We start from the raw sequence: 26,695 nt of genomic DNA, 5'->3' as shown, positions 1-26,695 counted from the left end.
AATGGGGTTGCAGCCTCTCTGTACATACATACCTGCTGCCTGAAGATTTAATCCTTGCAACCCTCCCATTGAAAGGGGTCCAGCAACTTGCAGGTATGACTGTCCGGCCCCTAAGCCCAGGCTCACAGGAGGGTTTCCAGATGCCAGGAGATGAGTGGAGACTCTTTGGTCCAAGGCATCATCCTTGGAAGAGAACAGGCCTGTGGACCCCATCCCTACCTCCTGGGTCCCCTGTCCAGCATGGCAGTGGGAGAAAGTATGGCACAGGCAGTACGTCCTTAGTAAGGCCCGTGGCCATCCAGCAAGAACCAGTTACCAAGGCACCAAGGAACGCATCAGGAGGGCTCTGGCCCACCCTGGGAACATCACAAACACTGTCTCCAAGACCCAGACCTATAAGAGCCTGGCCAGGTTAACGGGCTAGCGAGCCGTGCAAACAATGCAGTGAACAGGAAGGAACACGAGGTTCAGAGTGCCCAGGGCTACATAAATGGCTTTCTAGTTCCAGAGTGCATGAAAGCCAGAGATGAGCCTGCTGGGTGTGCCGAGGCCCCACCCCCATCCCCCCCCAGTGGGACGTCTGGCTCTGAGGAGGCTGCCCCAGGGGCCAGAGAGGGCCAGCACTGGAGAAGTTTCAGCCCTCCTGGCATAGGCTCAGGGCACTGGTGCTGTGGGAAGTGGCCACACAGGGTCCCACAGGCCTATGCAGACGGACAGTCCCGGGAGGATGACACAGTGGTCCAAGTGGGGACAGAGGCTTCTCTGTGCTTCATGTGGATTCCGGAGGTTTATCCTGCAGCCAAGGCAGTGCGGGGACAACACAGTACTTTTCCACGAGCTCCCAGGGTAATAGGATGTACTCTCCAGGCCTGGTCCACTCGTCTTCCTTTAAATTAGGTGCAGTGTTTAATGTTCTCCCTTTTATTTTTTTTTATTTTTATTTTTTTAATGTTCTCCCTTTTAAAACTGCCTGACAGGGATCCCTGGGTGGCTCAGCAGTTAAGAGTCTACCTTCAGCCCAGGACGTGATCCTGGAGACCCGGGATCAGGTCCCACATTGGGCTCCCTGCATGGAGCCTGCTTCTCCCTCTGCCTGTGTCTCTGCCTCTCTCTCTCTCTCTCTCTCTCTCTGTCTCTCATGAATAAATAGATAAAATATTTTAAAAAAATAAAATAAAATAAAACTGCCTGACATCACTTTTTCATAATTTCCCACGAGAACCAGAGTGAAGAAACACTGTTATTAGCACAGCTGAAGGTGCGTCCTCCCCGAAGAGTCTCCACTTCTCTGGGTGACCGGCACCAGCAATATAAGAAGGGGTCGTCAGGACCCACGTCCACAAGCACAGCACCTCACTCAGACACCCACCTGAAAGTCCTCCCTGGGCCTGAAAACACGCTGGGCTTCAGCTCCTTGGGGCAAAGGAGAAGCACCAGCTGCCTGTAGGCAGAGAGGTTGCGACCCCTTCTGGCTAGTCTCAGAACCGCACCGACTCTCCGCAGCGGCTGCCAGCAGCCACCCAAGCCTCCACACCCCGGGGAGCAGAAAACTGAGTCCAAGCGCACAGGCTTCTACCAGGAGACTCCTCCATTATGTTGCATACCAAACTAAAATCCAGTCATTAAAAGAGAAACCAGAAGCTCCTGTTTTGTTTTTCAAATTTACTGCAATCAGTATGTACTTTAATAACAAAAAACAGTCTCATACTTTTAAAAAACAACCTGAACTTAGGAAGAGTATCGGCTGTGATCTTAAATTCTAACTTGTGCTGACATCCACTATAAACCCACACTGTTCTGTGGGTCCTGCCTCGTGACCAGCAGCTAGCAACCAGATACTATCAAGAAAGGAAAGCTGGAAGTTTTATGACAAAACTTAAAATCACCAAGGTGATAGTATGGAGTTTATTTTATTTTTAAACACTTATTTGAGAGAGAGCAAGTGTGTGCTAGGAGGGGGGAGGCGGGGGGAGGGATTGCAGAGGGGAGGGAGAGGGAGAATCTCAAGTAGACTCTGCACTCTGTGCAGTCTGACAGGGAGTTGATCCTATCACCCTGAGATCATGACCTGAACCAAAACCAAGAATCAGATGCTCAACTACTTGAGCCACCCAGGAGCCCAATAGGGGTTTATTTTTAAAAAACTGGAGGAGTAGGGATCCCTGGGTGGCACAGCGGTTTAGCGCCTGCCTTTGGCCCAGGGCGTGATCCTGGAGACCCGGGATCGAGTCCCATGTCGGGCTCCCGGTGCACGGAGCCTGCTTCTCCCTCTGCCTATGTCTCTGCCTCTCTCTCTCTCTGACTATCATAAATAAAAAAAATTTAAAAAAAACTGGAGGAGTATAAAAGCAGCAGTCAAGTATCCTAGAAACAGCCCAAGACAATCATGTGTAATCAAAGAAGGAACCAGGGGCAGACTGAACCACCAAATGGGAGCTTGAGGAGCTCTGAATGCCAGCTTGCACATGCGATCGTGAAAGCAGGAAGAAGAGACACAATCAGGGCTCAGGTGGTGGAGCAGAGAGTAACAAGAATTGGCCCAGGGGACACAGGTCTGCCAAGAGCCTGCATTCAGGACATGATGTAGGCACCAGTGAAACTAGTCAGGCATCCTCATACTGATGCCATGCAAACCACGAGACTTCCACACACAGGAGTGGAGTGGCCTTGTGATCAAATGAGCCGCCAGACCTGGTGGCTTCTCTGTCAAAGAGCACACAGGGAAGTGGTAGCTGGGACCAGTCGGGGTCCTGAAAGCCAGCCAGACTCCCTGCCCACCCCAAACCCCCTGCAATCTGTGGCAGCAGCTGAGAGATGGCCCCCAGGCTCAGCTGAGTAACTTCTCTCTGCACACACCTGCACTCACTGTGCCACCCCATGGCTTCTTGACTGCTATGGCCACTGGGAGATGAATCAGCTCACACCACCTATCAAAAGCACAGCAATGCCTAAGTGGATGCAGTCCTCAAGTGATCTGGACCAAAAGTCATCAAACAGGGCACATATACCCTGAAGGACACTGAGACTCACCCAGGCATGCACATGGGTGGTCTCAGGAGTGCTTTCCCGGGGCTCTAATGCCATGTGCACTCATCCTGAAACTGCTCTGAGAAAAGGTCAGAATGGCCTGCAGCCTGGGAGTTGGCTGATGTCAGGTGGGCCCTTTTGGCTTCCTCCCACTTCAGCACAGTCCTTTACCCATTTTGTGACAGGAAAAAGCCACCTGTGAGGGCACCTGGGTTGAGCATCGGACTCTCGATTTCGGCTCAGGTGGTGACTGCAGGGTCGTGAACTCCACTCAGAGTCTGCTTGGCTTCTCTTTCCCTCTCCCTCTGCCCATCACCTGCTCATGCACACAACCACACACTTTCTCTCTAAAATAAATAAACTAAAATAAACCTTAAAAAAAAAAGCCACCTGTCATCCTGAATCTTACTAGGGAACACTGCTAAGGGCATAAATGCCTCAGGAGCACTAAACAAAGACACAGCTTGAAATACTGGTGTCGCAGAAGTCAACCTCAGTAACTAGCCAGCAATACATCCTTGACCCAGTCAGGTGGTTTCTAATTCTTTCTTCAAAAGAACTGAAGGACTAGTTGTCACCTAATGGCAGACCTTTAAAAATAAATTTTGATAAAATGTGTCCCAAATCATATTCACTGTTTCCAAGTTTGAGGAATTAAGAATGCCACGATGACCAAACTTCCATCCTCATTCACTTATGTTCAGGGCTTATAGGCAGGCATGGGAAACAGGAAGAAAAGCCACACTCGGCCTCGTCCCATCCAAGCAACAGTGACACTTGCCCACAGATGCGTGTGCAAGAAAAGCCCACCATGTCATTATACGATGTACACTTGACCAAATTTTACTTCATGCGCAATAATTTGTCAGAATTCATAGTATCTTACACCACTTGGATCAACTGCATGCTAGGAATTGTAAAGACAGCTCAATAAAAAAAAAAAGGTAATACTTAGAATATGGTGGTAACAAAAAACAAATTTTAAATGCATATACATATTTTTCTGGCAGACTTACGTCAAGCTAGACATGAACATTTTTATGTTAAGATCTGAATTCTTAAATACAGATTCTCAGGCCACACTGCACATCACCCAGGGTGAGGCACCTCTCCTTGTGCACCATGCTGGCTTAGCCCTCAGAGCACCAAACGGCCAGCACCACCCAGCCACTGCCACTGGGTCCAGCTTGTCCTTCAAATGCCCTTTGCAGCACAGCACCCCAAATAGCAGTCTGGAGATCTGGTGGCTGAAGAAAGGCGGTCATGATGTTTGAACCTAAAATTTACTGATTCTCTTATTGTCTTACGGCGGCTCCCAGAAGGCACTGAGTATGTCCACGTGTAACTTGGTCCATCCTCTGCTCCCAGACAGACACCAGCAATACAATGCCCAACTCTCTCCCTCCTAGCTAGGAAACAATGGAGACCATGGGACTCCATGTGCACCTACCTCAGGGTGCACTTCTTTGGTGCCCAGTGTGACTTCAGGCACCATCAGGATCTCTTTTGCTGATGCCTTCTTCAATTTTTTGTTCTTTTTCTCTGTCATTTCGGTAACTTTTCTCTTCTGTTTTGCCATCCTGCAACAGAGAAGGTAAATTGCTCAATACGTGGGAAATAAAAGGTCTCAGGCCACAAAACATTTTTTATAAACAAAGGAGGATGAGCACTCTTCCATTATAAAGCAAGTACAAAGGTACTTCCAAAAATATAATACAAGTTAAAAGAAAGTCAAATCCCCCAGGTATACTTCCCCACCAGCTGGGGAAGCTGCATCATCTCAGGCCACAGGTGACCATCACACACCCTGTCGCTGGGGCATTCGGTCACCAACGGGTGGAGGGGACCACGATGTTTCTGAAATGGCCTCCTCAGATTGTAGAAGAAGTACCAACTGGGGCTTGGTATGGGATGACACACAGTCTGAGAAGTGTCTGGTTACATACTTTCTCAAGCATAGTAGCATCTAGAACTCCATGTAAAAGATTAAAAAAAAAAAAAACGTGAATTCTAAAACTGATTTCCTTTGTGGGATTGTGCCATGGGAGAACCAAGAAATGGCTGAAGTATCAGAACCTGGAAGCATGTCAGAAAGGTCATAGTGGAGAGCCCTCCACTGAGGGGTACTGGCTGCTGCTGGGACCTCTGAGAGGATTCCTCTGAAGGAGAAAGTCTAAGGGAGGATGTTGAGAGTAAGGGGACATCTGAGGAAGACATCTAAGGGAGGACTTCTGAGGGAGGACATCAAGATGTCTGTGGGAAAGACATCTGAAAGAGGTCTGAGAGACCTCTGAGGGAGGGCAGCTGAGGCAACATCTGAAGGAGGAAAGTCTGCCGGGGCCTGGGGGGGGGGGGGGGGGCACAAACAAATCTGAAGAAAGGACATCAGAGGGAAGACATCTGAGGGGGAACATCTGAAGGAGGGACATTTGAAGGGGGGGACACATCTGAAGGGGGGATGTCTGAGAGGGGACATCTAAAAGGAGGGACATCTGGGGACACATCTGAAGGAGTAACATCTAAGGAAGGACCTCTAAGAGAAGGCATCCGAAGCAGGAATTCTGAGGGAGGACATCTGAAGGAGGGACATCAGAGAATGAGGAAGACATCTGAGGGAGGATGTCTGTGGGAAAGATACTACTTCTGATGGAAGTAGTCTGAGAGGGGATCTCTGAGGAAGGACCTCTGAGGGAGGGCATCTGAGAAAGGAATTCTGAGGGAGGGACATCTGTAGAGGGGACATCAGAGGAAGGAAGGTCTGAAGGGGGATCGTCTAAGGGGGAACATGTGCAGAAGAACATCTGAGGGGAGACCTCCGAGTGGGGAACCAGGCTGATTCTTAGAGGGAGACGTGGGAACTGAACCAGCTCCTGCTGCTGCAGTGAAGGCCACTGTTGGGTGGCACTGACCACAACAGCAGCAGGAGCAAGAAGTGCCACCATCTACTCCCCCATCCCACCTCACCTCCACCCACCCCTGCTCCAGTCTCCTCTGTCTGCCCTCTTTGTGTAGAGCCAAAAAGGAGCTGGAAACAGAAAAGCACTTTGCAAAGGCCCACAACCTATGATGTGAGCACCACGATGCAGAGTATAAAAGGTGCTTTTGGAACTGAGATAATAATTTAATAACAAGCACCTGTAAACATATACATACTGCTTTTTATACACGTGGTTTTTAGTAGGAACAACCCAATCGCACATCAACAAAGGATTAAATAAATAAATCAGAATAAATCAACAAAATGGAAACTGACTCAAATGAGATAATATTACAGATACAGAATGGAAAATATAGAATACTATGTGTAGTATTACACAATTTCACTTTTAAGAATATTGAAAATAATAGTAATAGAGAAAGTATATAAGATAAATATACAAACATATATACACAGACTTATGTACACACATATATAAAACGTCTGAAGGATATATACAAAACTTTTACCTTTATTTATATCCAGGGGTGGGGTTACAAGGGACTTTTTTTTTTAATTTTATTTTTACAAGGGACTTTCTATTTACTTACAGCTCAGTTTCATTTGTTTTCAAGGTTTTATACTTGAAAAAAAAAAAAAACGAAGATTATTTTTTAACACCAGTCCTTTACAAGGCCCACTAATAACAGCTTTTATTCTAACAAATTATGAAAATGTATTTTGTTTTATTTATCCTAAATTCACTCCCAGTGGCTTCATCCTCCATTTTCTAGATTTTATAGATTTTACATATATATGTAAATTATACATTTATCTATTGCATACTTGTGTCCGTATTTTTTTAAACTTAAAAGATTTATTTATTTATTCATTTATTTATTTAATCATGAAAGAGAGGGGCAGCCCCTGTGGCGCAGCGGTTTAGCGCCGCCTGCAGCCCAGGGCATGATCCTGGAGACCCTGGATCGAGTCCCACATCAGGCTCTCTGTATGATGCCTGCTTCTCCTTCTGCCTGTGTCTCTGCCTCTCTCTCTCTGTCTCTATAAATAAATAAATAAATAAATAAATAAATAAATAAATAAATAAATAAATAAATAAAATCTTAAAAAAAAACAAATAATCATGAAAGAGAGAGAGAGAGAGAGAGGCAGAGACATAGGCAGAGGGAAAAGCAGGCTCCCCATAGGATCCAGGGATCATGACCTGAGTGGAAGGCTCAACCACTGAGCCACTCAGGTACCACATTTTTTTTTTAATTTAATATTTAGTAGACATGCTGTTCAAGGCTGTATATATAGATAAAGGGACAGAAACCCAATGTCTTTTTCTCTTGACACCAGAATTCATTTTGGATTCTATCAACAGATGTTCAAGAAATATAACTCACTCATTCAACAAATATTTTTCAAGACCCAGTTCTGTGCCAGGCATTATGCTAGACCCTATGAACACAGAGCAAACAGCACAGCAAATAAGAGCCTTGATTTCATGAAGCTTCCCTTCTAGTGGGAAAGACACTCCTATTTATTTAAGTAAACGAGAAAACACTTTCACGTGGGGATAAATGGGGTCAAGAAAATAAAACAGGGCAGCCCCGGTGGCACAGCGGTTTAGCGCCGCCTGCAGCCTGGGGTGTGATCCTAGAGCCCCGGGATCGAGTCCCACATCGGGCTCCCTGCATGGAGCCTGCTTCTCCCTCTGTCTGTGTCTCTGCCTCTCTCTCTCTCTCTCTCTGAATAAATAAAAAATAAAATAAAATAAAATAAATAAAATAAATAAAATAAAATATAAAATAAAATAAATAAATAAAAATAAAAATAAATAAATAAATAAATAAATAAATAAATAAATAAATAAATAAATAAATAAATAAATAAATGGAAGAAAGTGAGCACAGGTGACAGACAGGCAGGGAGCCATGCACAGTGGCAGGAGGACTCTGTGAAGCCACTGGGGACCAAGCAGACAGCACAGGCAGAGCTAGGGGAAGTGCAGGCAGTGCAGCAGTTACAGCAGGCGCAAAGAGGGGCAGGGTGGGCAGGTGCAGGAAGAAGGCCGCTGAAGGTAAGCAAAAGTTGGGTGTGTCCTGAGCAAGTCCTGTCACTGTGAACAGATGTACTGAAATGTACATTTCCCCCAAAGCAAAACTGTTTCCACAGGGACAGAAGGGGAAAATGACATCAAGGTATCAGCTGGTGGAATGAAGTACACATACAGGGTCACCCAGCAATCCCACCACAGGCTCACTCTGCTCCTGTGTCATCACTTGCTGGTCACTGTGTCACTGCCTGCAGAATGCTAAGCAGGTGCTAGGAATTGCTAGGCTGGAGCAGGCATTCCAAAAGACCTATCCACATACAGCTGACATGCTTGGGGTGGGGGTGGGGGGGACACAAATACAGGATACATCAGAAGATGGCAAGTGCTACCCAAAGCCAAGCAGAAGCGGGAAAGCATTATGGGAAGGGCAACAATAAATGTAAAGGGCCTAGAAGCAATGCAGACATAGAGAGCCCAGATTTGGGTTCTAAATGCCAATCTCTATAAAATAAAAGGAGGTGGGAGGGGCATGGTGCAGAGCTCATTAAGACTCTAGTCTGGAGCAAGTGAAGTGTAAGGTGAACCTAAGCTGTGCTGAACATCCAGGAAAAGTCAAATGATCACAGGGCCATGTCAAGAGGACCAACATCAGCATGGAGGACTCTCTCTGCCCCATCTGGGGCTGTAATGTATTACAGCACACTGAGATAGTATTACTGTTGTGGAATCAGAAAAATTGCAAGTTCCACAGTCTTTAATTAAGCCTTATTTTAAAAAAAGCATTTAAAGCCAGAGGCTACAAATTTCAATTAGCAACATAATAAGAAATCTTCAAAGAACAAGAGACTGTTGACACAGGGGCTTTGAAAAGACAAAGGACTCGATCAGCCAATTACCTTCTTGGAGAAATAAGGAAAGTTTAGCAAATATTTACATACCAGTTACCATAAAAGTTAAGTTAAATCTTTATTCATTCTGTAAGTTATCATTAAAAAGTTTAATCACTAAGTCTATTTGCTAAAAAGGGAGAAAGACTTTTCCATATTATGAAAAGGTTTCTTTTAATAGTTCTAAGAGATGGTGTCTCATGACTTTGAGACAATCAATGTTTGTGATAGAAAATGACATTTCCTTACATTTATGGCCAGTGATTTTCAAAAAGGGTGCCAAGACAATTTAATGGGAAAGAACAGCTTTTTAACAAAAGGTGCTACTACACCTGGACTTCCACATGCAAAAGAATGAACCGAGAGCCCTACCTCACACCAAACACAAAAATTAACTCAAAATGGATCAAAAACTTAAACGTAAATCTTTAAGACCCTCAATTAGGCAAGAGTTTCTTAGACATGACACTAAAAACATATGCAACAAAAAAGATAAATTGCAGACTCCTCAAAATTAGAAATTTTTGCACTGCAAATAATGCCAGCAAGAAGGTGCAAAGTGTCCACTATGTATGAAGAGTTCTTACAACTCAACAAAAGAGACAATCTCTGGACAAAAAGATCTGAATAGAGATTACCCCAAAGATGACACACAAATGGCCAATAAGGGCATGAAAAGGTGTTCAACCTCATTCATCATTAGGGAATGTGTATCGAACGACACACCACTTCATAGTCACTAGGTTGGCTATAATCCAAAAGATAATCATAAATACTGATGATATGGAAAACCTGGAATCCTTCACTGCTGGTGGGATATGAAATGGTGTAGTCACTTTGTACAACAGCCTGGTGGATCCTCAAAAAGTTAAACGTGTTGCCGTATGACCCAACAACTCCACTCAAGAAAATGAACACATCCACATAAAAGTTCAAACACTAATGTTCATAGCATAAGTCATAACATCCAAAAGGTGAAAACAACCTAAATGTCCACCAACTGATGACCATTTCACAAAGTACGGTATGCCCATGAACATCATTTGGCAAAAAAAAAAAAAAAAAAAAGGAGTGTAACACTGACTGGATAAATCTTAAAAACATTCTGGTATGTGAGAGAGGTCAGTCACAGGATACTACAGATTGTATAATTTCATTTGTATGAAATTTCCAGAGTGAGTAATTACAGAGAAGGAACGTAGCTTGGTGTTTGCTCAGGGCTGGCACAGAGGGCAGGGGCCAAGAGTGACTGAATAGGTACAGGGTTTCTTATGGGAGAGGGAAAATGTTCTGAAATTAGGATGTAGTGATGTTCACATAACTATGTAAATACACTGAAACATGCAGAGAAAGAAAAAAGAAGCCTTCTAATCTCTCTCAAACTCTTTGTTATAAATTTAACAATATGATGCCCCTGTATTGGTTTTACTTCTTTCTCTTTTTTTCCCCTTAGCGGTGACGCTATTTCAGAGTAGCTATGGGGTGGTGTGAGCATGTCTATGCATCTGGCACACCCAGAGCCAACAAATGTTCCTCAGTATCCTCAGAAGAATGCCAAGGAAACAAAGGGAGGAATATACCTGCTAAGGAGGGTGCTGAAGAAAGCAGCCTTGGGGGAGCCTCTCGGCCTTCCCCTGCGGGCCAGGGGCAGTTAAGTGGGCCTGGCACCATTACCTCAGAAGGAACAAGACCCCTCCGTTCTGTGTTTTTTTTTTTTCCTCCCTGGCCTTTCTGTAAAATATCTAGTCCCTCATAAAGCTATGCCAGCATATGTTCTCCCCATATTTGGTGGCCAGGAGGAAGGTCATGGGGAGGGGGCTGGGGTGTTAGGAAAGCTAATCAGAACAACGGTGACAGTGAAAATTGACTTACCCAGAGCTTACAATGTGCCAGGCCCTGTTCTAGATGCTGTATACATGTGAACTCTGTTCCTCCCGTGGCCGGTGAGGGTGGCACACAGGTGAGGAAACCGGGGCCGACTAACAGGGGATGCCTAGAACTGATAAAGCCGAGTCACACACTATGCTCTGGAAGTCTCCAAGTGATCCCAGTTCGAAAAGCTGAAAAGCTGAAGAATGACAATGCTTGCCTCTGAGGAGTGGGCCAGGGGCAGCTGATGGCCACTGGCTGTTCTCTTTTGTCTCTTGCTACCGCTGGAGGGGTTTAGCTCTATGCATACATTACTTAGCTAATTTGATAGGTTAAAAATGCCATTTTTTTTTACATAAACGATTTTTAAAATTTTATTATTCAGGGTTAGCCAGAGAATGATGAAAAGGCCATTATCATGCCTGCTGACAGGAGAATAAATTGGCACAATCTTTCTAAAAGGAAATTTTATAACACTTATCAAGTGCTTTGGCCTTGAGATTCATATGAATCTCTGTCCATGATTATTTCAACAGGATAAGCTCCTGGAAGTGGAATTATATAAGGATGTACAATGTACAATGGATGACAATGCTTCTTCAATTAAAAAGTTGAACCCCGTAACTGTCCAACAGTAGCTGAATGGGAAAATGAATGACTCACTGGTGCACAGGAGCACGCCTGCCTTGAGAGCACACAAAACGTTCAGTCAGGAGTAAGAGCTCAGAGTACAATATAAAGGGAAAAGATGGGGTGTAAACTTAGGTATGTGCAATATGATCCTCAATTTGTAAGAAAAAATGTATACAAATATGCACGAAGAAAAAACTAGAAGAGGCTGTGGACTGTGGGCCACGGGGGTCGGTGAAGGATCTCAAGATGGCTGGATGAAAACTTGTTCTAAAAACCATTGACTGGGTAGCTTTTGGGGAGATCATACCCCGAAACCAGAAGGCCATTGCCAACTCCCTGAAATCCTGGAATGAGATGCTTACCTCCAGGTTGGCTACTCTTCCTGAGAAACCACCTGCTATCGACTGGGCTTACTACAAGGCCAATGTGGCAAAGACTGGCTTGGTAGATGACTTTGAGAAGAAGTTTAATGCCCTGAAGGTTCCTGTGCCAGAGGATAAATACATTGTCCAGATGGATGCTAAAGAAAAAGAAGGTGTGAAAAGCTGTGCTGAGTTTTTGTCCCTCTCAAAGGCCAGGATTGAAGAATATGAAAAAGAGCTGGAGAAGATGAAGAACATAATTCCATTTGATCAGATGACCATTGAGGACCTGAATGAAGTCTTCCCAGAAACCAAATTAGACAAGAAGAAGTATCCCTATTGGCCTCACAAGCCAACTGAAAATTTATAAACTTGAGTTGAGGAGAAAGCCCTGGCTCTCATATTATAAACATTGGACATTAAAAATAATGATACGGAAAAAAAAAAAAAAGAAAGAAAAAGAAAAAACTAGAAGAAAATACATTACAATATTAACATTTTAGGGAGTTAGAATTACAAGCATGGTTCCCCCTCCTTCTACTTTTCTGTAATTTCTACAACAAAGGCAGAAACACAACACTTGAAGATACCAGCTCAAAAGTGTTCAGTGGAACAAACAAACACTTCCACCACCAGAAAGCCAAGGACCCACGTCAGACACAGAGACCAGCTAACTACTGTATAGGTGAGGCTACGGTCACTGATCAGGACGAGTCAGCACCAACAGGCTGAGGCTGAGGCTGAGGCTGCCGGGTCTCCAGGGCTGAAAAGAAACCCCATAGGATCATAAAAAAATAAATAAATAAATCATCCTAAAAGAAAATAGTCTTAAATCTGAACTTCCTACCTGTAGCCAGCTCCCAATGCCCCCTCTCACTCAGCGCATGATACCTCTGACGTGTCCTGTCAGGCTGCAGAGAAGGGCACCTCCCAACTCATTGGGCCAAGAGCCCCTGGAGGAGAGTATGCGCCCTCACAATACACAACCCTTGAGGAAATCAGTGCACAGAGGTCAGGAGCCGAATCCCAGCTCCTGCATCAAAACTGGGACTGACTTTGCTCCTGTTCATTCTGATCCAAGACTGGTGTGTGTTCTGACTTGCCCACTCAAAAATGGCCTCTAGGTTTTGCTCTCTTGGTACCTTGCCCTCCTTTCCTCCTCCCTCCAAAGGCCAAACTTGAAGTCTGGTTATTACTGCAAAAGCTGCAAAAATCTCATTCACCATACCCACCTCCCATCTTTCCAGCTCACCCCAACCCCCAGCACCCTGGGGTCCAATAATCCTTCAGCCTCACTGGCAGTCCCACCACATTTCCCCACCCAGCCACTCGCCTGGACCAGCCTCTCCTCTCTCAAACCTCCAAGGTCTTCCCCTTGTCTCACAGGACCTGAATTCCTGATCCTAAAGGAAATCAAAGCAACCGCAAGGAATTTCCACAAGCTCTCACATCTACCCCTTACCCTTCTCTCCTGCCACGTTCCGACCAAGGCCAAACCCTCCTCTAGGGTGCTGTCCCCTTCCCCAGGGAACACCCTGCCTGCACAGGGACAGCACTGAGTAATCCCCCCTTGCACACAGTTCCAGCCTCTCTCCTACTCAATCAACTACAATTTCCCACGTTGTAGAAGCTCTCTTGATCTCAGACTTCACCTACCTCCCTGCACTGGCTGTAACCCTTTCCTCCTGTCCCCTCCTGCCTCTGCCGCTCCAGCACAACTGTTGTCAGGATCACCAAGGGCGCCACCCTAAGGACAACAGCTCCGCCTGACCACACTCTAGCCAGGCTCTTCTGTCTCTGCTGGTCCTCAATCTGGACCCACCAAGACCTGAACAAAACATCAGTATAGTTTCTAACACCTCAAGGCCCCATCCCTGCAATTACCCCGGCCCCCTGAAAAAGTGCCTGCCTAAGAAGTCAAAGCTGCCAAAGAATCCAGCCAACACCAGAAGCTGGGGCCCACGCAGGCAGCCCTGGGGAAGGCGACAGCCGGTCAGCAAACCTAGATGGGGTCCATGGACTGACCCCCTGAACCCGTGTTGTCCTGAGCCTACCGGGTGTCACCCCTCCTTCCCGTCCCTACTCCCTCAGTCACTGAGGACAAGCCCAAGGTGAGCTCAGCTCCCCCACCTCTTATCCCTACAGCGGGTCATCACTGGTCACCAGCCACTGCAGACAGGAAATCCCACCGCAGGTTCTCCGGGCGGCACGTCCTGCCGCAGCTGCAGCACCTGCCGGCCCACGCTGGCTTCTCTCTCCGCCCGATTTCTTATCTTGGCTCCGAGACGGACTCCAGAGACGGCTTTCCGTGCTCCCTGGTGGCCTCCCGACACTCCGTGCGCTGTGCGCGCCTGGTCCTTTGGCGAAGGGAGCCCACCTGGCCGCGTGTAGGGCCGCTCTGGGCGCTGGCCCCGAGGTGCGCTGGTCCGCGGCCTCGTCGCCCCCAGCACAAGGCCTGCTCAGGACCCTCGGGCCGCGTGTCCTCCCGTCGGCGGCCCTCGCCTCCGCGTCTCTCAGGAGCCCCCGGGCCACGCTGCAGGGCTCGGCGGTGCCGGACGCCCTCCCCAGGCTTCCCGGTTCGCTCGCTCGCTCGCTCGCTCGGGGACAAGCCCGCGACCTGAGGCAGGCCTGCGGGCGCACGTGGCTCCCCCTCCCCTCCCCTCCCCTCCCCCACCCCGCCGGCCCGAGTCGCTGCACCCGCGTCGCCGCGCCCTGCTCCCTCACTGTCCCGCAGGCGCCCGCCGCCCCTTCAGCACGCGAGCGCCCGGGCCGCCGACGTTCTCCGGGTCCCGGGGCCCGGGGCCCGGGGCCCGGGGCGGGCGGACGCGCGGGACCCCACCGAACGCCTGAGTCAACGACGGAGTGTGGTGACGAGAATGCCGGGCTCGGCGGGAACAGCCCGGGGCAGCGGGCGCCTCGGGCCCCGCGGGGCCGCCCTCGACCGTCCCGCTCCCTCACCCACGTGGGAGCCGCCCCGCGCCCCCGACCCCGACCGCGACCCGACCCCGACCCCCGGGTCCTCCGCCTACCTGCGCTCGGCCGCCAACGCGGGCTTCCGGCAGGCGCCCCGCCCTGGTGACACGGGCCCGCCCCCCAGCGGCGTCGCCCCGCCCCTCCCCGGCCGAGGCCCACCTCCGTCTGCCTGCCGGCCAATGGCGTGCGGCGGCCGCGAGGGGGCAGGTCCGGGCACCGACGCGGACTGCTAGCGTCATCCCTGGGCGCCGCGGGTTGCCGGGAGCCGCGGGTTGCCTAGCAACCCCCACGCGCGAGCTGCCGGGACTGTAAGACTGTGCGCCGTGTTTGCACGCCGCACAGGCGGAGCCTCGGGAATGCGGTCGTCTGCCTAGGGGTAGCCCGGGCGGCCCCACGTGGCTGGCAGGTGCACGAGTGGGGTGACTGTCGCTGCCTCGGAGCAACTGGGGGTCTGGCGACCGGAGCGCCGCACCGGGAGCAGGTGCAGGTCCGCAGCGCCCCCCCTGCTTCTAGGTGCGAGGGTAGCCCCCGCGTACGCAGGCGCAGCTCCGGTCACTCCCCGCGCTCCCGTTGGTGCAGATGCGGGTGCCGCTCGGGTCCCTTCCCGTCCTCACCCGGGTGCGGCTCCGCTGCGGTCACTCCCCGCGCTCCCAGCGCGCACTGGTTTGAGCATGTCCAGCCTTGCTGACCTCGGGAGAAACTGTCCTGCTTTCAAACTGCCCCGAGGCCTCGTGGCCCCACGGAGAAGACTTCATCCTATAAGCTTAAATAGCACATAATGCCATGTAAAAATATATAAATGTATAATACATTGTTCAGTTTTGCCTTTTAAGAAAAGAGCTCTGGCAGCCCGGGTGGCGCAGCGGTTTGGCGCCGCCTTCAGCCCAGGGCGTGATCCTGGAGACCCGGGATCGAGTCCCACATCGGGCTCCCTGCATGGAGCCTGCTTCTCCCTCTGCCTGTGTCTCTGCCTCTCTCTCTCTCTCTCTCTCTCTCTCTCTCTCTCTCTGTATGTGTCTGTCATGAATAAGTAAAATCTTAAAAAAAAAAAAAAGGCTCTGATAACGGAGGGATGGATGGGTCATTCAAGTCAGCCTCCCATTAAGAATAGCAAAAAAAAAAAAAAAAAAAAAAAAGCTAGCCAAAACATAATCGTTTAAAAATAACTGTTATGGGGAGCCTGGATGGCTCAGGTCGGGATCTGGAAGTCCCAGGATTGAACCCCAGGTCCTACTCCCTGCTCAGCCAGCAGTCTGCTTCTCCCTCCCCCTCTGCCCCTCCTCCCAGCATGTGCTCTCTCTCTCTCTCCCTCTCTCTCTCTCAAGTAAAAATAAAATCCTTTTTTAAAATACAATCTTTTTTTAAAAATTCTGTTATAGGGGTGCCTGGTTGGCTCAGTCAAGTGGAGCATATGACTCCTTCTTTTATTTTATTTATTTATGGTAGTCACACACAAGCAGGCTCCATGCACCAGGAGCCCGACGTGGGACTCGATCCTGGGTGTCCAGGATCGCACCCTGGGCCAAAGGCAGGCGCTAAACCACTGCACCACCCAGAGATCCCTGGAGCATGTGACTCTTGATCTCGGAGTCATGAATTTGAGCCCCACATTGGATGTAGAGATTACTTAAAAATAAATAAAAACTTTTAATACTAATTCTGTTTAATGCCATCAGAGTGCTAATTTTACAGTGAAATATTCTTACAGGTTAAAAGGAAAGTCAGAGTAGTACACATGATATTTAGCAATATTTTCCACTCCGGGGTCAGTCGGTTCTGGAAGAGGTAGCAGGAAGGCTAAGAACCTGAACAGAGATTGACAGCTTAGCAGGAAGGCTAAGAACCTGAACAGAGATTGACAGCTTGGTGGGCTAGGGCTGCTAAGGGGGAGGCTTCTTAGAAAATGTCCCATCTCTGAGCTGAGATCCTGAACAGCTACACGGAGTGAATATGAACCAGAGTAGATCGGCTTCGCAGGGACTTCATAAAATCCGTATTAAATTCATCTCAATTTCTGAAACTGCATTCAAGTGATTCAGGGTTTATTGTTGGTGCTGCTAGCCTGCTCAAAAAGGGTAAACTCTTCCTAGAAGAATAATATCCTGTGGGCCAAACTATAAATGCTCACATATTATGTCCAGCACTCAATAGGAAACAGCTATGTGCACAAGGAGACAACACAACGTGATAGAAAACCAAGAAAAAGACAGCACTTTCACTGTACAATGGATTGCTGGCACACTCACCCAATGTTGTAACCTCATGGATCTGAAAATGTCTAGTTTCTGATGAACAGCTCCAGTCACCTGCTAGCACAATATCCATGGCCATGTGTTCAATTTCTAAGGCCGGGTAGCACGTCAGGAGCTTCTTAGCATGGTATGTAATTCTCTGCAGCAGAGGGCATGGCTTTGCACCAAATTCTGGGGGATGGTGCCAGGGACCACAGTCTCATCTACCATGGATGTACCTCTCTAGCTGTGTTAGACCTTCCAAGTTATATGCCCCAAATCCAGGACAGCTTATGCCACATACTGATCTGCTACAGAGCCTTTCTTTGTCTTATGGCCTCACTGAAAACCAACAGACTTCCAATAAATGGATGGTGGTCGTATTAAATATGATCCATGCTGCCTCCCAAATCTAAAAGGCAGAAAATTGTATTTGTTTTCTATTTCTGCATAACAAATGAACACAAAATTTAGCAGTTTAAAACAATAAATTAAGCAGCTTCATGTCACAGTCTCTGAGGGGTATTCTCAGTCTCCGGTATTCTCAGGAATAGCCCTGTGCCTCTGACTCACTGTCCCTCACTAAGCCACAGTCAAGGTGTCTGCCAGGGCTGTGGTTTCATCAGAAGGCTTATCTGGGGGACAGTCCATTTCCAAGCTTACAAGCAGCTATTGGAAGGACTCATTCCTCAAAGGCCACTGGGCTGAGGGCCTCAGTGCTCACTGGCCATCAGAAAAAGGCCTCTCTGAGTTCTTTGTCATGGGGGCCCCTGCACAGGCAGCTCACATGGCAGCTGGCTTCCCTGGGGCGAGTGAGCAAGAAGGCACACAAGAGAGAAGTCACAAGCTCTTTGTAACCACATATTGTATGATTCTATTTACATGAAATGTCCAGAACAGGCAAATCCGGAGACAGAAAGTAGATTAGTAGTTGCCCAGGGCTACTGTTGGAAAAGAATGGGGAATGCTTAATGGGTGTGAGTTTTCCTTTGGGGACACTGAGAATGTTCTGGAACTAGATGGTGGTGAGGATTGCACATTGCAAATGTACTAAGTGGCACTGAATTATTCACTTTAAGATGGTTAAAATGGTGAGTTTTGTGGGTTTCTTATCACCATGAAGAAAAGTGTTCTTGTTCCTCCATAAATGTGGCTGTTTGTTGGTGTCTATGAGCTTCAAGTTGCAGGGACTCTCGTCCCCAGCATCTTGGCTGAACTTTGTTGAAGATGTAAGACAGTAACAGGAGTCCGAAAGTTAAGACTGCGCAAGTATTCTATTCCTCCCAACACTCCTACCTCATTCCCACCTACCCAACCTCACGTAGGTAGCCAACTTCATTAGTTTCTGGTTTATTCTCTCTGAGCTTCTTCTAGCAAGAACAAGCAGATGTGTGGCTACTTCTTTCCCCTCTTCCCTATACAGAATGCAGCACTGCACACATTCTTCGGCACCATGCTCCTTCAAGCCAACAATGCATCCTGGAAAATCATCCATCACTTTACAGGCATCCTCTTATCCTTTCCCACAGCTTCACGGGGACCCACGGGTAAATTTACCATGGCTCAATTAATCAGTATCCATACACAAGTGTTCAGTCTCCAGCTGTGCAATTCTAAACTGTGCTTCAATGAATAGTCATGCACATATGTACTTTACTATTGTTGGTGGTACACCTTCAGGGTAGACTCCTAGGGGAGTGGGATCACCAAATATAGTTTTGCTGGGTATAGCCAGATTTTCCTCTATGATGGCTGACATTTGGCACCTTCTCCAGCAACGTGTGGACATATCGCTTGCCTATAGCCTTGTCCACAGAGCATGCTGTTCAAGTTTGGATTTCTGCTCATCTAATGTGAGCTAGACCTCAGTGTGGTCTTGATTTGCGTCTCTCCCAACTCAAGTAAAGTGGAACATCCCTGTCTATGCCCCGGGGTCGTCATCATATACTCTTGTGTCATTTCATCCATCTTCTTATCCAGTTTCTGATCTTTTTTCCCCCTCGATGTGCACATTCTTTATGTATTAGAAATATCAACCTTGGGCAGCCCAGGTGGCTGAGTGGTTTAGCGCCGCCTTCAGCCCAGGGTGTGATCCTGGAGACCTGGGATTGAGTCCCACACCAGGCTTCCTGCATGGAACCTGTTTCTCCCTCTGCCTGTGTCTCTCTGCTTCTCTCTCTCTCTCTCAGTGTCTCTCATGAATAAATAAATAAAATCTTAAAAAAATATATCAACCTTTATCTATTACGGATGTTGCAAATACCTTGTCCTGGTTTGTCACCTGTCCTTTGGTCTCACATATGATGTTCTCCACCATGTAACTGTGCTTTGCCACTATGAACCTTTTACTTCATCCATCTAACTTTTGCATCATTGTGAGGAGGCCTTTCCTACACCCAGTTTTGGAGAAACTCACCCAAGTTTTCTTCCCATAACCTGTTTGGTTTCATTTCTTACATTCACATTTCTGATGGGAATCCTTGTGTGTGTGTGATCTAAGGTATAGATCCAACGTTACCTTCCTCTAAGTGGCAACCTGGTGAACCCACACTGCTGTTCAAAAAACCCATCTTGGCTCCAGTGACTTGAGATATACCTTCTATCACATACAAGTTTCCACAAGACCTTGGATTTGTTTCAGGGTTTCCTATTCCATGGTACTGGCCCATCTATTATTGTGCCTGCAGTGCACTGTTTTATACATGGGGGCTTTACAGTGCACCATGAGAAGGGCTTTCATGGTCTCCTTTGCTCTTCCTCCATGTGCAGTTTTCCATACGAACTTGAGTGTTGACTTGTGTAACTCCAGAAAAGCAGCTTGTTAGGAAAGCCTGGGTGGCTCAGCAGTTGAACATGTGTCTGGCTCAGGGCATGATCCTGGGATTCTGGGATTGAGTCCTGCATCAGGTTCCCTGTGAGGAGCCTGCTTCTCCCTCTGCCTAGGTCTCTTCCTGTCTCTCATGAATAAATAAATTTTTTAAAAAGCAGCTTGTTGGTATTTTTATTGGGATCCTCATAGATTTAAAATTCAGGCAAGTCAAAATGAGTGGCAGACAACAGAAAAATCAGAAAAGACACAACTATTCTAAGCCCTGAGCTCTACAGTTACACACTTGGCAAGAACACTTAGAAGGAAAATAGAAAACTTGGAAACTGCTAAGTTTCCAAGTGGATTAATTCCTCTTACAAAGGCACTCGTCAGGGCAGCCCGGGTGGCTCAGCGGTTTAGTGCTGCCTTCAGCCCAGGGCCTGTTCCTGGATACCCTGGATCAAGTCCCACGTAGGGCTCCCTGCATGGAGCTTGCTTCTCCCTCTGCCTCTCTCTCTCTCTGTGTCTCTCATGAATAAATAAATAAAATATTAACAAAACAACAACAACAAAAAAAGGCACTCGTCAAAACTATCAAAAAAGTATTGAGAGACATTATGAAGTTGGAAATGGTTCTGACCTTTATAACAATAGCAACTGATAGGAGTTTTCTGTTGTTTTAAAGATCATATTTATTTGACAGAGAGGGGGAGGGGGAGAGAGAGAGAAAGAGAATATGCACAAGCAGGTGGCAGAGACAGGGGGAGAAGCAGACTCTTCACTGAGCAGGGAGCCTGATGTAAAACTCAATCCCAGGACCCTGGAATCATGACCTTCATTTCAATGAAGGCAGATGCTTCACTGACTGAGCCACCCAGGCACCCAGCACCTGATATGTTCTTTAAGGAGTGGGAAACTTTTTAAAAAAGATTTTATTTATTCATTCACAAGAGACACAGAAAGAGACAGAGACATAGGCAGAGGGAGAAGCAGGATCCCTACAGGGAGCCCAATGCGGGACTTGATCCCAGGACCCCGGGATCACGTCCTGGGCCAAAGGCAGATGCTCAACCACTGAGCCACTCAGGTGTCCCAAGGATTGGAAAACTTTGTTTTTTTGGAGCTGAGTTGGCCTTTATGTTAAAGTGGCTATGTACCAAGTCTTTTTACAGGACTCATTGTCATCCAGGGTTGTATTGTTTTACTATTTTTACTTTTTATATATAAAGAATTAAAAATAAGAGAGACTAAAGTAATAAGTTGGTGGATAAATCTAAAAAAATTTAAATAAAAAAAGTTAAATTGAGGCAAAATGGAGATCTTTATGATGTTGTCTTAAAGAGTAAGGCCTGTCTTGCTGGTTGTGTATACTTTTGTGTCTTTCATGTTTTAAAGTTTAAAGTTTTATCTAGATCTTGCATAGATCTCGTTGAGTTTATTCCTAAGTATTTTATCTTTATTGCCATTGTAAATGGGATTTTTCTCTTCTGTCGTATCTTCAGATTGTTATTTATGGCAATGAGGGCTATTGATAGTCTTAGATCTTGTTATTTCTTGAAATTCTTGCATTGTCAGAGGAGGTACATACATTTTATGATCCTAAGGAAATTTTCTCTCACGTCCTACTTGTCTGAGCACTATATGACAGATATCTGATTAGATAGATACTACACTTGTTTTACCTCTTCTCCTCCATGTTTCTATTCCTTAGAACTCAGTCTGGGCCTAGTCCTTGTTCCCTCTCCCTCTCTCCAACTCTGTGATTTCATCTGTTAACATAGCTTTCCATCCAACCACATGCCAATGATTCTAAATCCTGTTTCTGGTCTGAACCTTGCACCCTGGACTTGCTTACCTGCCTGCCTACATGGCTTCTCTACACAGCAGCCCAGTAAATATCTCAAACAGGGATGCCTGGGGGTGCTTAGTGGTTGAATGTCTGCCTTCGGCTCAGGTCGTGATCCTGGCGTCCCGGGATTGAGTCCCACATCGGGCTCCCTGGGGGGAAGCCTGTGTCTCCCTCTGCCTGTGTCTCTGCCTCTCTCTCTCTGTCTCTCATGAATAAATACATAAAATCTTTAAAAAAATAAAAAAAGGACACGCTCACAGCTCCACTCTGGATTCTTCTTTTCAAACCTCTTCCCTTGCTCACCGTGCCCCTCTCATCCTCAGTGCCACCAGGAAAAGATACTGTCCCCACTCCTCTCTGCCTGGCACCCTATACGTCTTGTTAAAAGCAACAGGCTTTCCATGTTTCCCACCCCGATCTATTCCTGGACTCCACAACCTCACACCCAGGTCACCCCCACTGTCCTCCTAATGCATCCTCTACCTCCCAATGGCCAGAAATATCACTTTAGAACATGGATCAGATTACCATATTTTTCACTTTGAGGGTAACATGTTTGTATTTTTTAAGTATTCTCTATGCCCAACATGGGGCTTGAACTCACAACCCTGAGATCAAGAGTCACATACTCCACTGACAGAACCCGCAGGGCGCCCCCAATGTTTGTGATTTTATTACTTCATTTTTTATTTTTTAAATATTCATTTTTTTTATTTTTTAAAAGATTTATTTATTTATGATAGACATAGAGAAAGAGAGAGAGAGAGAGAGGTAGAGACACAGGCAGAGGGAGAAGCAGGCTCCATGCCGGGAGCCCGACGTGGGACTTGATCCCGGGACTCCAGAATGGCACCCTGGATCAAAGGCAGGCGCTAAACCACTGAGCCATCCAGGGATCCCCAAGATTCATTTATTTTAGAAAGAGCACACACGCAAGCAGGGGTAGGGGCAGAGGAAGAGGGAATCTCAAGCGGACTCTGCTGAGTGCAGAGCACAACACAGGGCTTGACCTCAGGACCCTAAGATCATGACCTGAGGTGAAATCAGTCAGTGCTTAACCAAGCCACCCAGGCACCCTCCCATATTTGTAATTTTAAAATTCCCTCAAGGATTCCTCATCAACTTAGGGCCTCATAGTCAGTCTCCACATTTGCCAGGTAGGAGCATGATTCTGGTCTCATAACTAACCATATAATAACACAGCTATAGAGACGACAATTTCAAAGTAGGAGTGCACAGCAATTTTTGTGTGTTTTAATTCTGTTGCGGCAAAATCATCCTTTTGGCCACGTAAGAGGTGGTTTTATACATAATGGCTTTGGTATTCGTTACCATGAATACCATGCTTTTAGAAGCAAACATAATATTTTAAATACTGTATTTAATACTGTGTTTTAAATACTTAAAATCGCTAAGTATTTAAACAGATTTCACTACTCTATGGATAATCATAACAAATAAAGCAGTGTGGGATGTTGATAGTGGGGGAAGTTGTGGGGGGCAGCACAGATAATGGGATGTGCTTTCTACTCAATTTTGCTGTGAACCTGAATCTGCCCTAAAAAATCAGTTTATCAAGTAAAAAAAAGTCAAATCACAAATGATCCTGCTCTAGGCTTATAGTTTAAGTAAGTATCAGGAAACAATTCTTCCCTGTCGCTAGCTGTTGCAGCAGGAATTTGAACCATGCACATCAAGCCCAACTCCTGCCAAATACTCCTGGGCACCCCAGATGTCTCTGGTCTCAGTTCAGTAAAACTGGTTTCCTAATTTATAATAATTTTCCTAATTTAGCAAAAATTATGGTGATATGGTTTTCTCCACTTGTTGTTCCTTCCTACAAACTCCATCTTACCCTTGGATGCCGAGATGGATTCTAGGAAACGGTGTATCTGATCCTGTCTAAATGCTATGGTTATTGCAGCCTCCAGCTGAGCAGGCTCCTGGCATGTACACAGCACCGCAGAGGGGTTCCAGGCTCCGAACAAACTTGAGAACCACTGCTATAGCCAAACCATGCAAGGCACACCACACCACCCTCCCTTAAACAGGGGTGTGTGACAATGCGGACATGGGTGGGAGGGCATATGGCCTGAGCACACCAAAGAGCCCACCACCAGTGCTCTGTGGCTAGCAATGCAGGGCAGCACCAGAGGATCCGCCTGCAGTGGGAAGGCAATGACACCAACCCTTGGCCAAGCCACAGCCATGAGGTCATGTGTGGGCACCACTATGCACCAACACCCAGCTCCTCAATACACAGAACCTGACCTTTCCCCTTGCATCCTATAAGCTTCCTACCTGCATGCTATGGAAAAAGTGGCCCTTCTAAGTGCTCTCATTCTCCAGGGAACGTTCACATGAAAGCAGGAAGAGAGACACTGGTACACGGGTACTCTTCACGCACATCCCTTCTTCTTAAAGTTGAGCCAAAGAGAAGCTATCTACATAAGTAGCTTTACTTCAGAATGATAATCTACAGAATGTAAAATTAACCTACTTCTCTGTCTATTGGCATTTTTTGTTTTTGTTTTTACTAAAAGACCATTTTAAAAGATTGCTTTTGTAGCATTTATTCCAAGAAAATCTTAGCTAGTGATGCATTTTAAGATCTCATCACCCAGAACAAGGGTGTGTATAAACTCTACAAATGTGGGTTTGGGTAGAGCTCCCCCTAACGTCCTAATGAGAGGCAGTGAGCAAAGGACACAGACAAAAAATTTAGAAACAAACAGCAAACGAGCTCTTGTTACGGTGTTTAACTACTAGCATAGCAGGACACTCTCCTCCTCCTGCACTTTCTATACTCTCTACTGCGATCACGAGTCTTTATTTCAAGAAAATACAACAAGGCAAATCAACACCCACCTGGGGAAAGCTCCTGGCAGACCAAATAGAAAAGTCAGACCTGTTCCCTCAGCATGTTCCCCAAAACATACCATCACTGTCTCAAGACATCTGCAGTGCAGGATGAATGCCAGAAACCCTGTCAGGCAGGAAGCTTGGAGAACCAAGGCCATTTCAGCTACTAACCTAATTTGGAGCCTATCTTTTGAGTTTAATCTTAGGCTTAATTGAAAAGAATGAACATGGAAAATTGATTAAAAATACATTTAAAATATCCCTAATCCTTATCACGATGACCTACAAATGCTGACATGGAGCTGACGGCTATTGTGTCCACTCTCCCTGTGAGGCCGCACCTGACTTCCCAAAAGCAATCAACATTCCCACCAGCCCTCATCACCAGCCCGTAAAAGGCCTCTGGTGACACCTTGTGAACATCTGATGCTGCAGCCCACACACCACTGGGCAGGCAGTGGCCGGTGTTTCCAAGCTGCAGACAAGACGCTGGACACCAGGAACGATGGGCAGCCTGGCTCTGGGCCTTGCCCAGGAACAGCTGGTTGGTGCCAGCCCAAGGCCAACTCAGGAAGAGCAGGAAGGTAATGTGAGTAAAGAGGTGCTCCCCCACGTGGTGGGACCTTTCCAACCTTTCGCATCCCTTGGGACCACCTGAACTCCTGCTAACACACCACTGGAGAGAGAACACAGAGAGCTCTGAGTATAACCATCCCCCCTTGTCTATGTTTCAGCGCCCATGGGCCCCACAATCCAGCAGTTGATGACCCTTCCCTCCTGACATCGCAGCCCCAGGTCAACAGTGGACTGAGGCTTCATCATAGGCCTACGTCATTCCCCTCCTTCATCTCACCAGGAAGGCATCTGATCATCACACCATCACAAAAAAAGGGGGCATGCAGGACAGTAAGGAATTCCAAGGGGGGAGACACCCATTCACATAACATTTATTGCAATACGTTGTCACAGGTATACCTCGGAGATCCCACAGGGTTGGTTCTAGACCACCACAATAAGGTAAACATCTCTGTAAAAGGAGTCAAGTGATCTTTTTGGTTTCTGGTGCACATAAAAGCCATTTATGCTATCCTGTAGTCTATTAAAGTGTGCAAAAACATGGTCTAAAAATTGTCAACACACCGATTTTTATTTTTTTATTTTTTTTTAACGCACAGATTTTAATTAAAAAATTTTACCAAGTAGCACCTGGGTGGCTCAATGGTTGAGTGTCTCCCTTTGGCTCAGGGCATGATCCCGGGGTCCTGGGATAGAGTCCCACATCGGGTTCCCCTCAGGGAGCCTGCTTCTCCCTCTGCCCTACATCTCTGCCTCTCTCATGAATAAATAAATAAAATCTTTAAAAAAACTCAATCAATCAAAAAAAATCAATACTTCATCAATAAAAAATGCTTTCACCCAAGCTGAAATCACAGACCACCACAACAAATATAATAATCAGAAAATCTGAGATGTTGCAAGATTACCAACATGTGACTCAGAAATGTAAAGGGAACAAAGGCTGTGGGAAAACTGGCACCCACAGACATGCTCAATGCAGGTTTGCCACAAACCTTCTATTGGTAAAAAATGCAGAATCTGTGAAGCACAATTAAGCAAGGAGCAGTAATATGCAGTATGCCTGGAGAACTGCACTTGCTCTGTTTTACTAGCTGTAGCTTATCTTACTGCACTTAATTCATAAAATTAAGTTCTACCACAGAACTGTGTGTATAGGGAAAAACCATACATACGTATGTATAGCCCAGTGTAATTCATGGCCTCAGACACCCACAGGGGTCTTAGAATGTACCCCTGTGCCAAGGGGGGACCACTCCACTGTGCTTGAACACTCTAATAAGGGCACTTGGGTGGTTCAGTGGGTGAAGTGTCCGCCTTCAGTTCAGGTCATGATCCCCGGGGTCTGGGATCAAGTCCCCATATCAGGCTCCCTGCTCAGTGGGGAGTCTGCGTCTTCCCTAGTTCACATTCTCTCTTGCTTGCTCTCTCAAATAGGTAAAGTCTTAAAACAAACATTCAAATCAAATCCAAAGACAGAAGCACGAGCACTCATAAGCTGACCATTCTTCCTGATAAAATGTGGGGTTTTGCCCTTTAGTTTGGATGACCAAGAACACCACCATCCAACAGAAATATAATGCTGGCCACCTACCTGTTTCCAAAGTTTCTAGTAGCTACAGTTAAAACAAGAACAGG

General features: G+C 46.8%; 1 protein-coding gene across 1 annotated transcript in view; it reads right to left on the bottom strand.

Moving 5' to 3' along the window:
• C6H7orf50 (chromosome 6 C7orf50 homolog) overlaps positions 1-14,942 on the bottom strand; it is a 148,254-nt gene extending 133,312 nt beyond the window's left edge. The window contains exons 1-2 of the mRNA XM_049111225.1: positions 14,787-14,942; positions 4,478-4,607 (exon numbers count right to left, since the gene is read on the bottom strand). Of these exons, the coding sequence (XP_048967182.1) occupies positions 4,478-4,606 (129 nt within the window). The 5' untranslated portion in view covers position 4,607; positions 14,787-14,942. The remainder of the gene's footprint in view (positions 1-4,477; positions 4,608-14,786) is intronic.
• Positions 14,943-26,695: the final 11,753 nt, after the last annotated feature.

Source organism: Canis lupus, chromosome 6 (assembly GCF_003254725.2).
Source record: "Canis lupus dingo isolate Sandy chromosome 6, ASM325472v2, whole genome shotgun sequence".
NCBI classification, from domain to species: domain Eukaryota; kingdom Metazoa; phylum Chordata; class Mammalia; order Carnivora; family Canidae; genus Canis; species Canis lupus.
The sequence above is the reverse complement of the archived record's forward strand: the minus strand, read 5'-3'. Positions and strand labels throughout refer to the sequence as shown.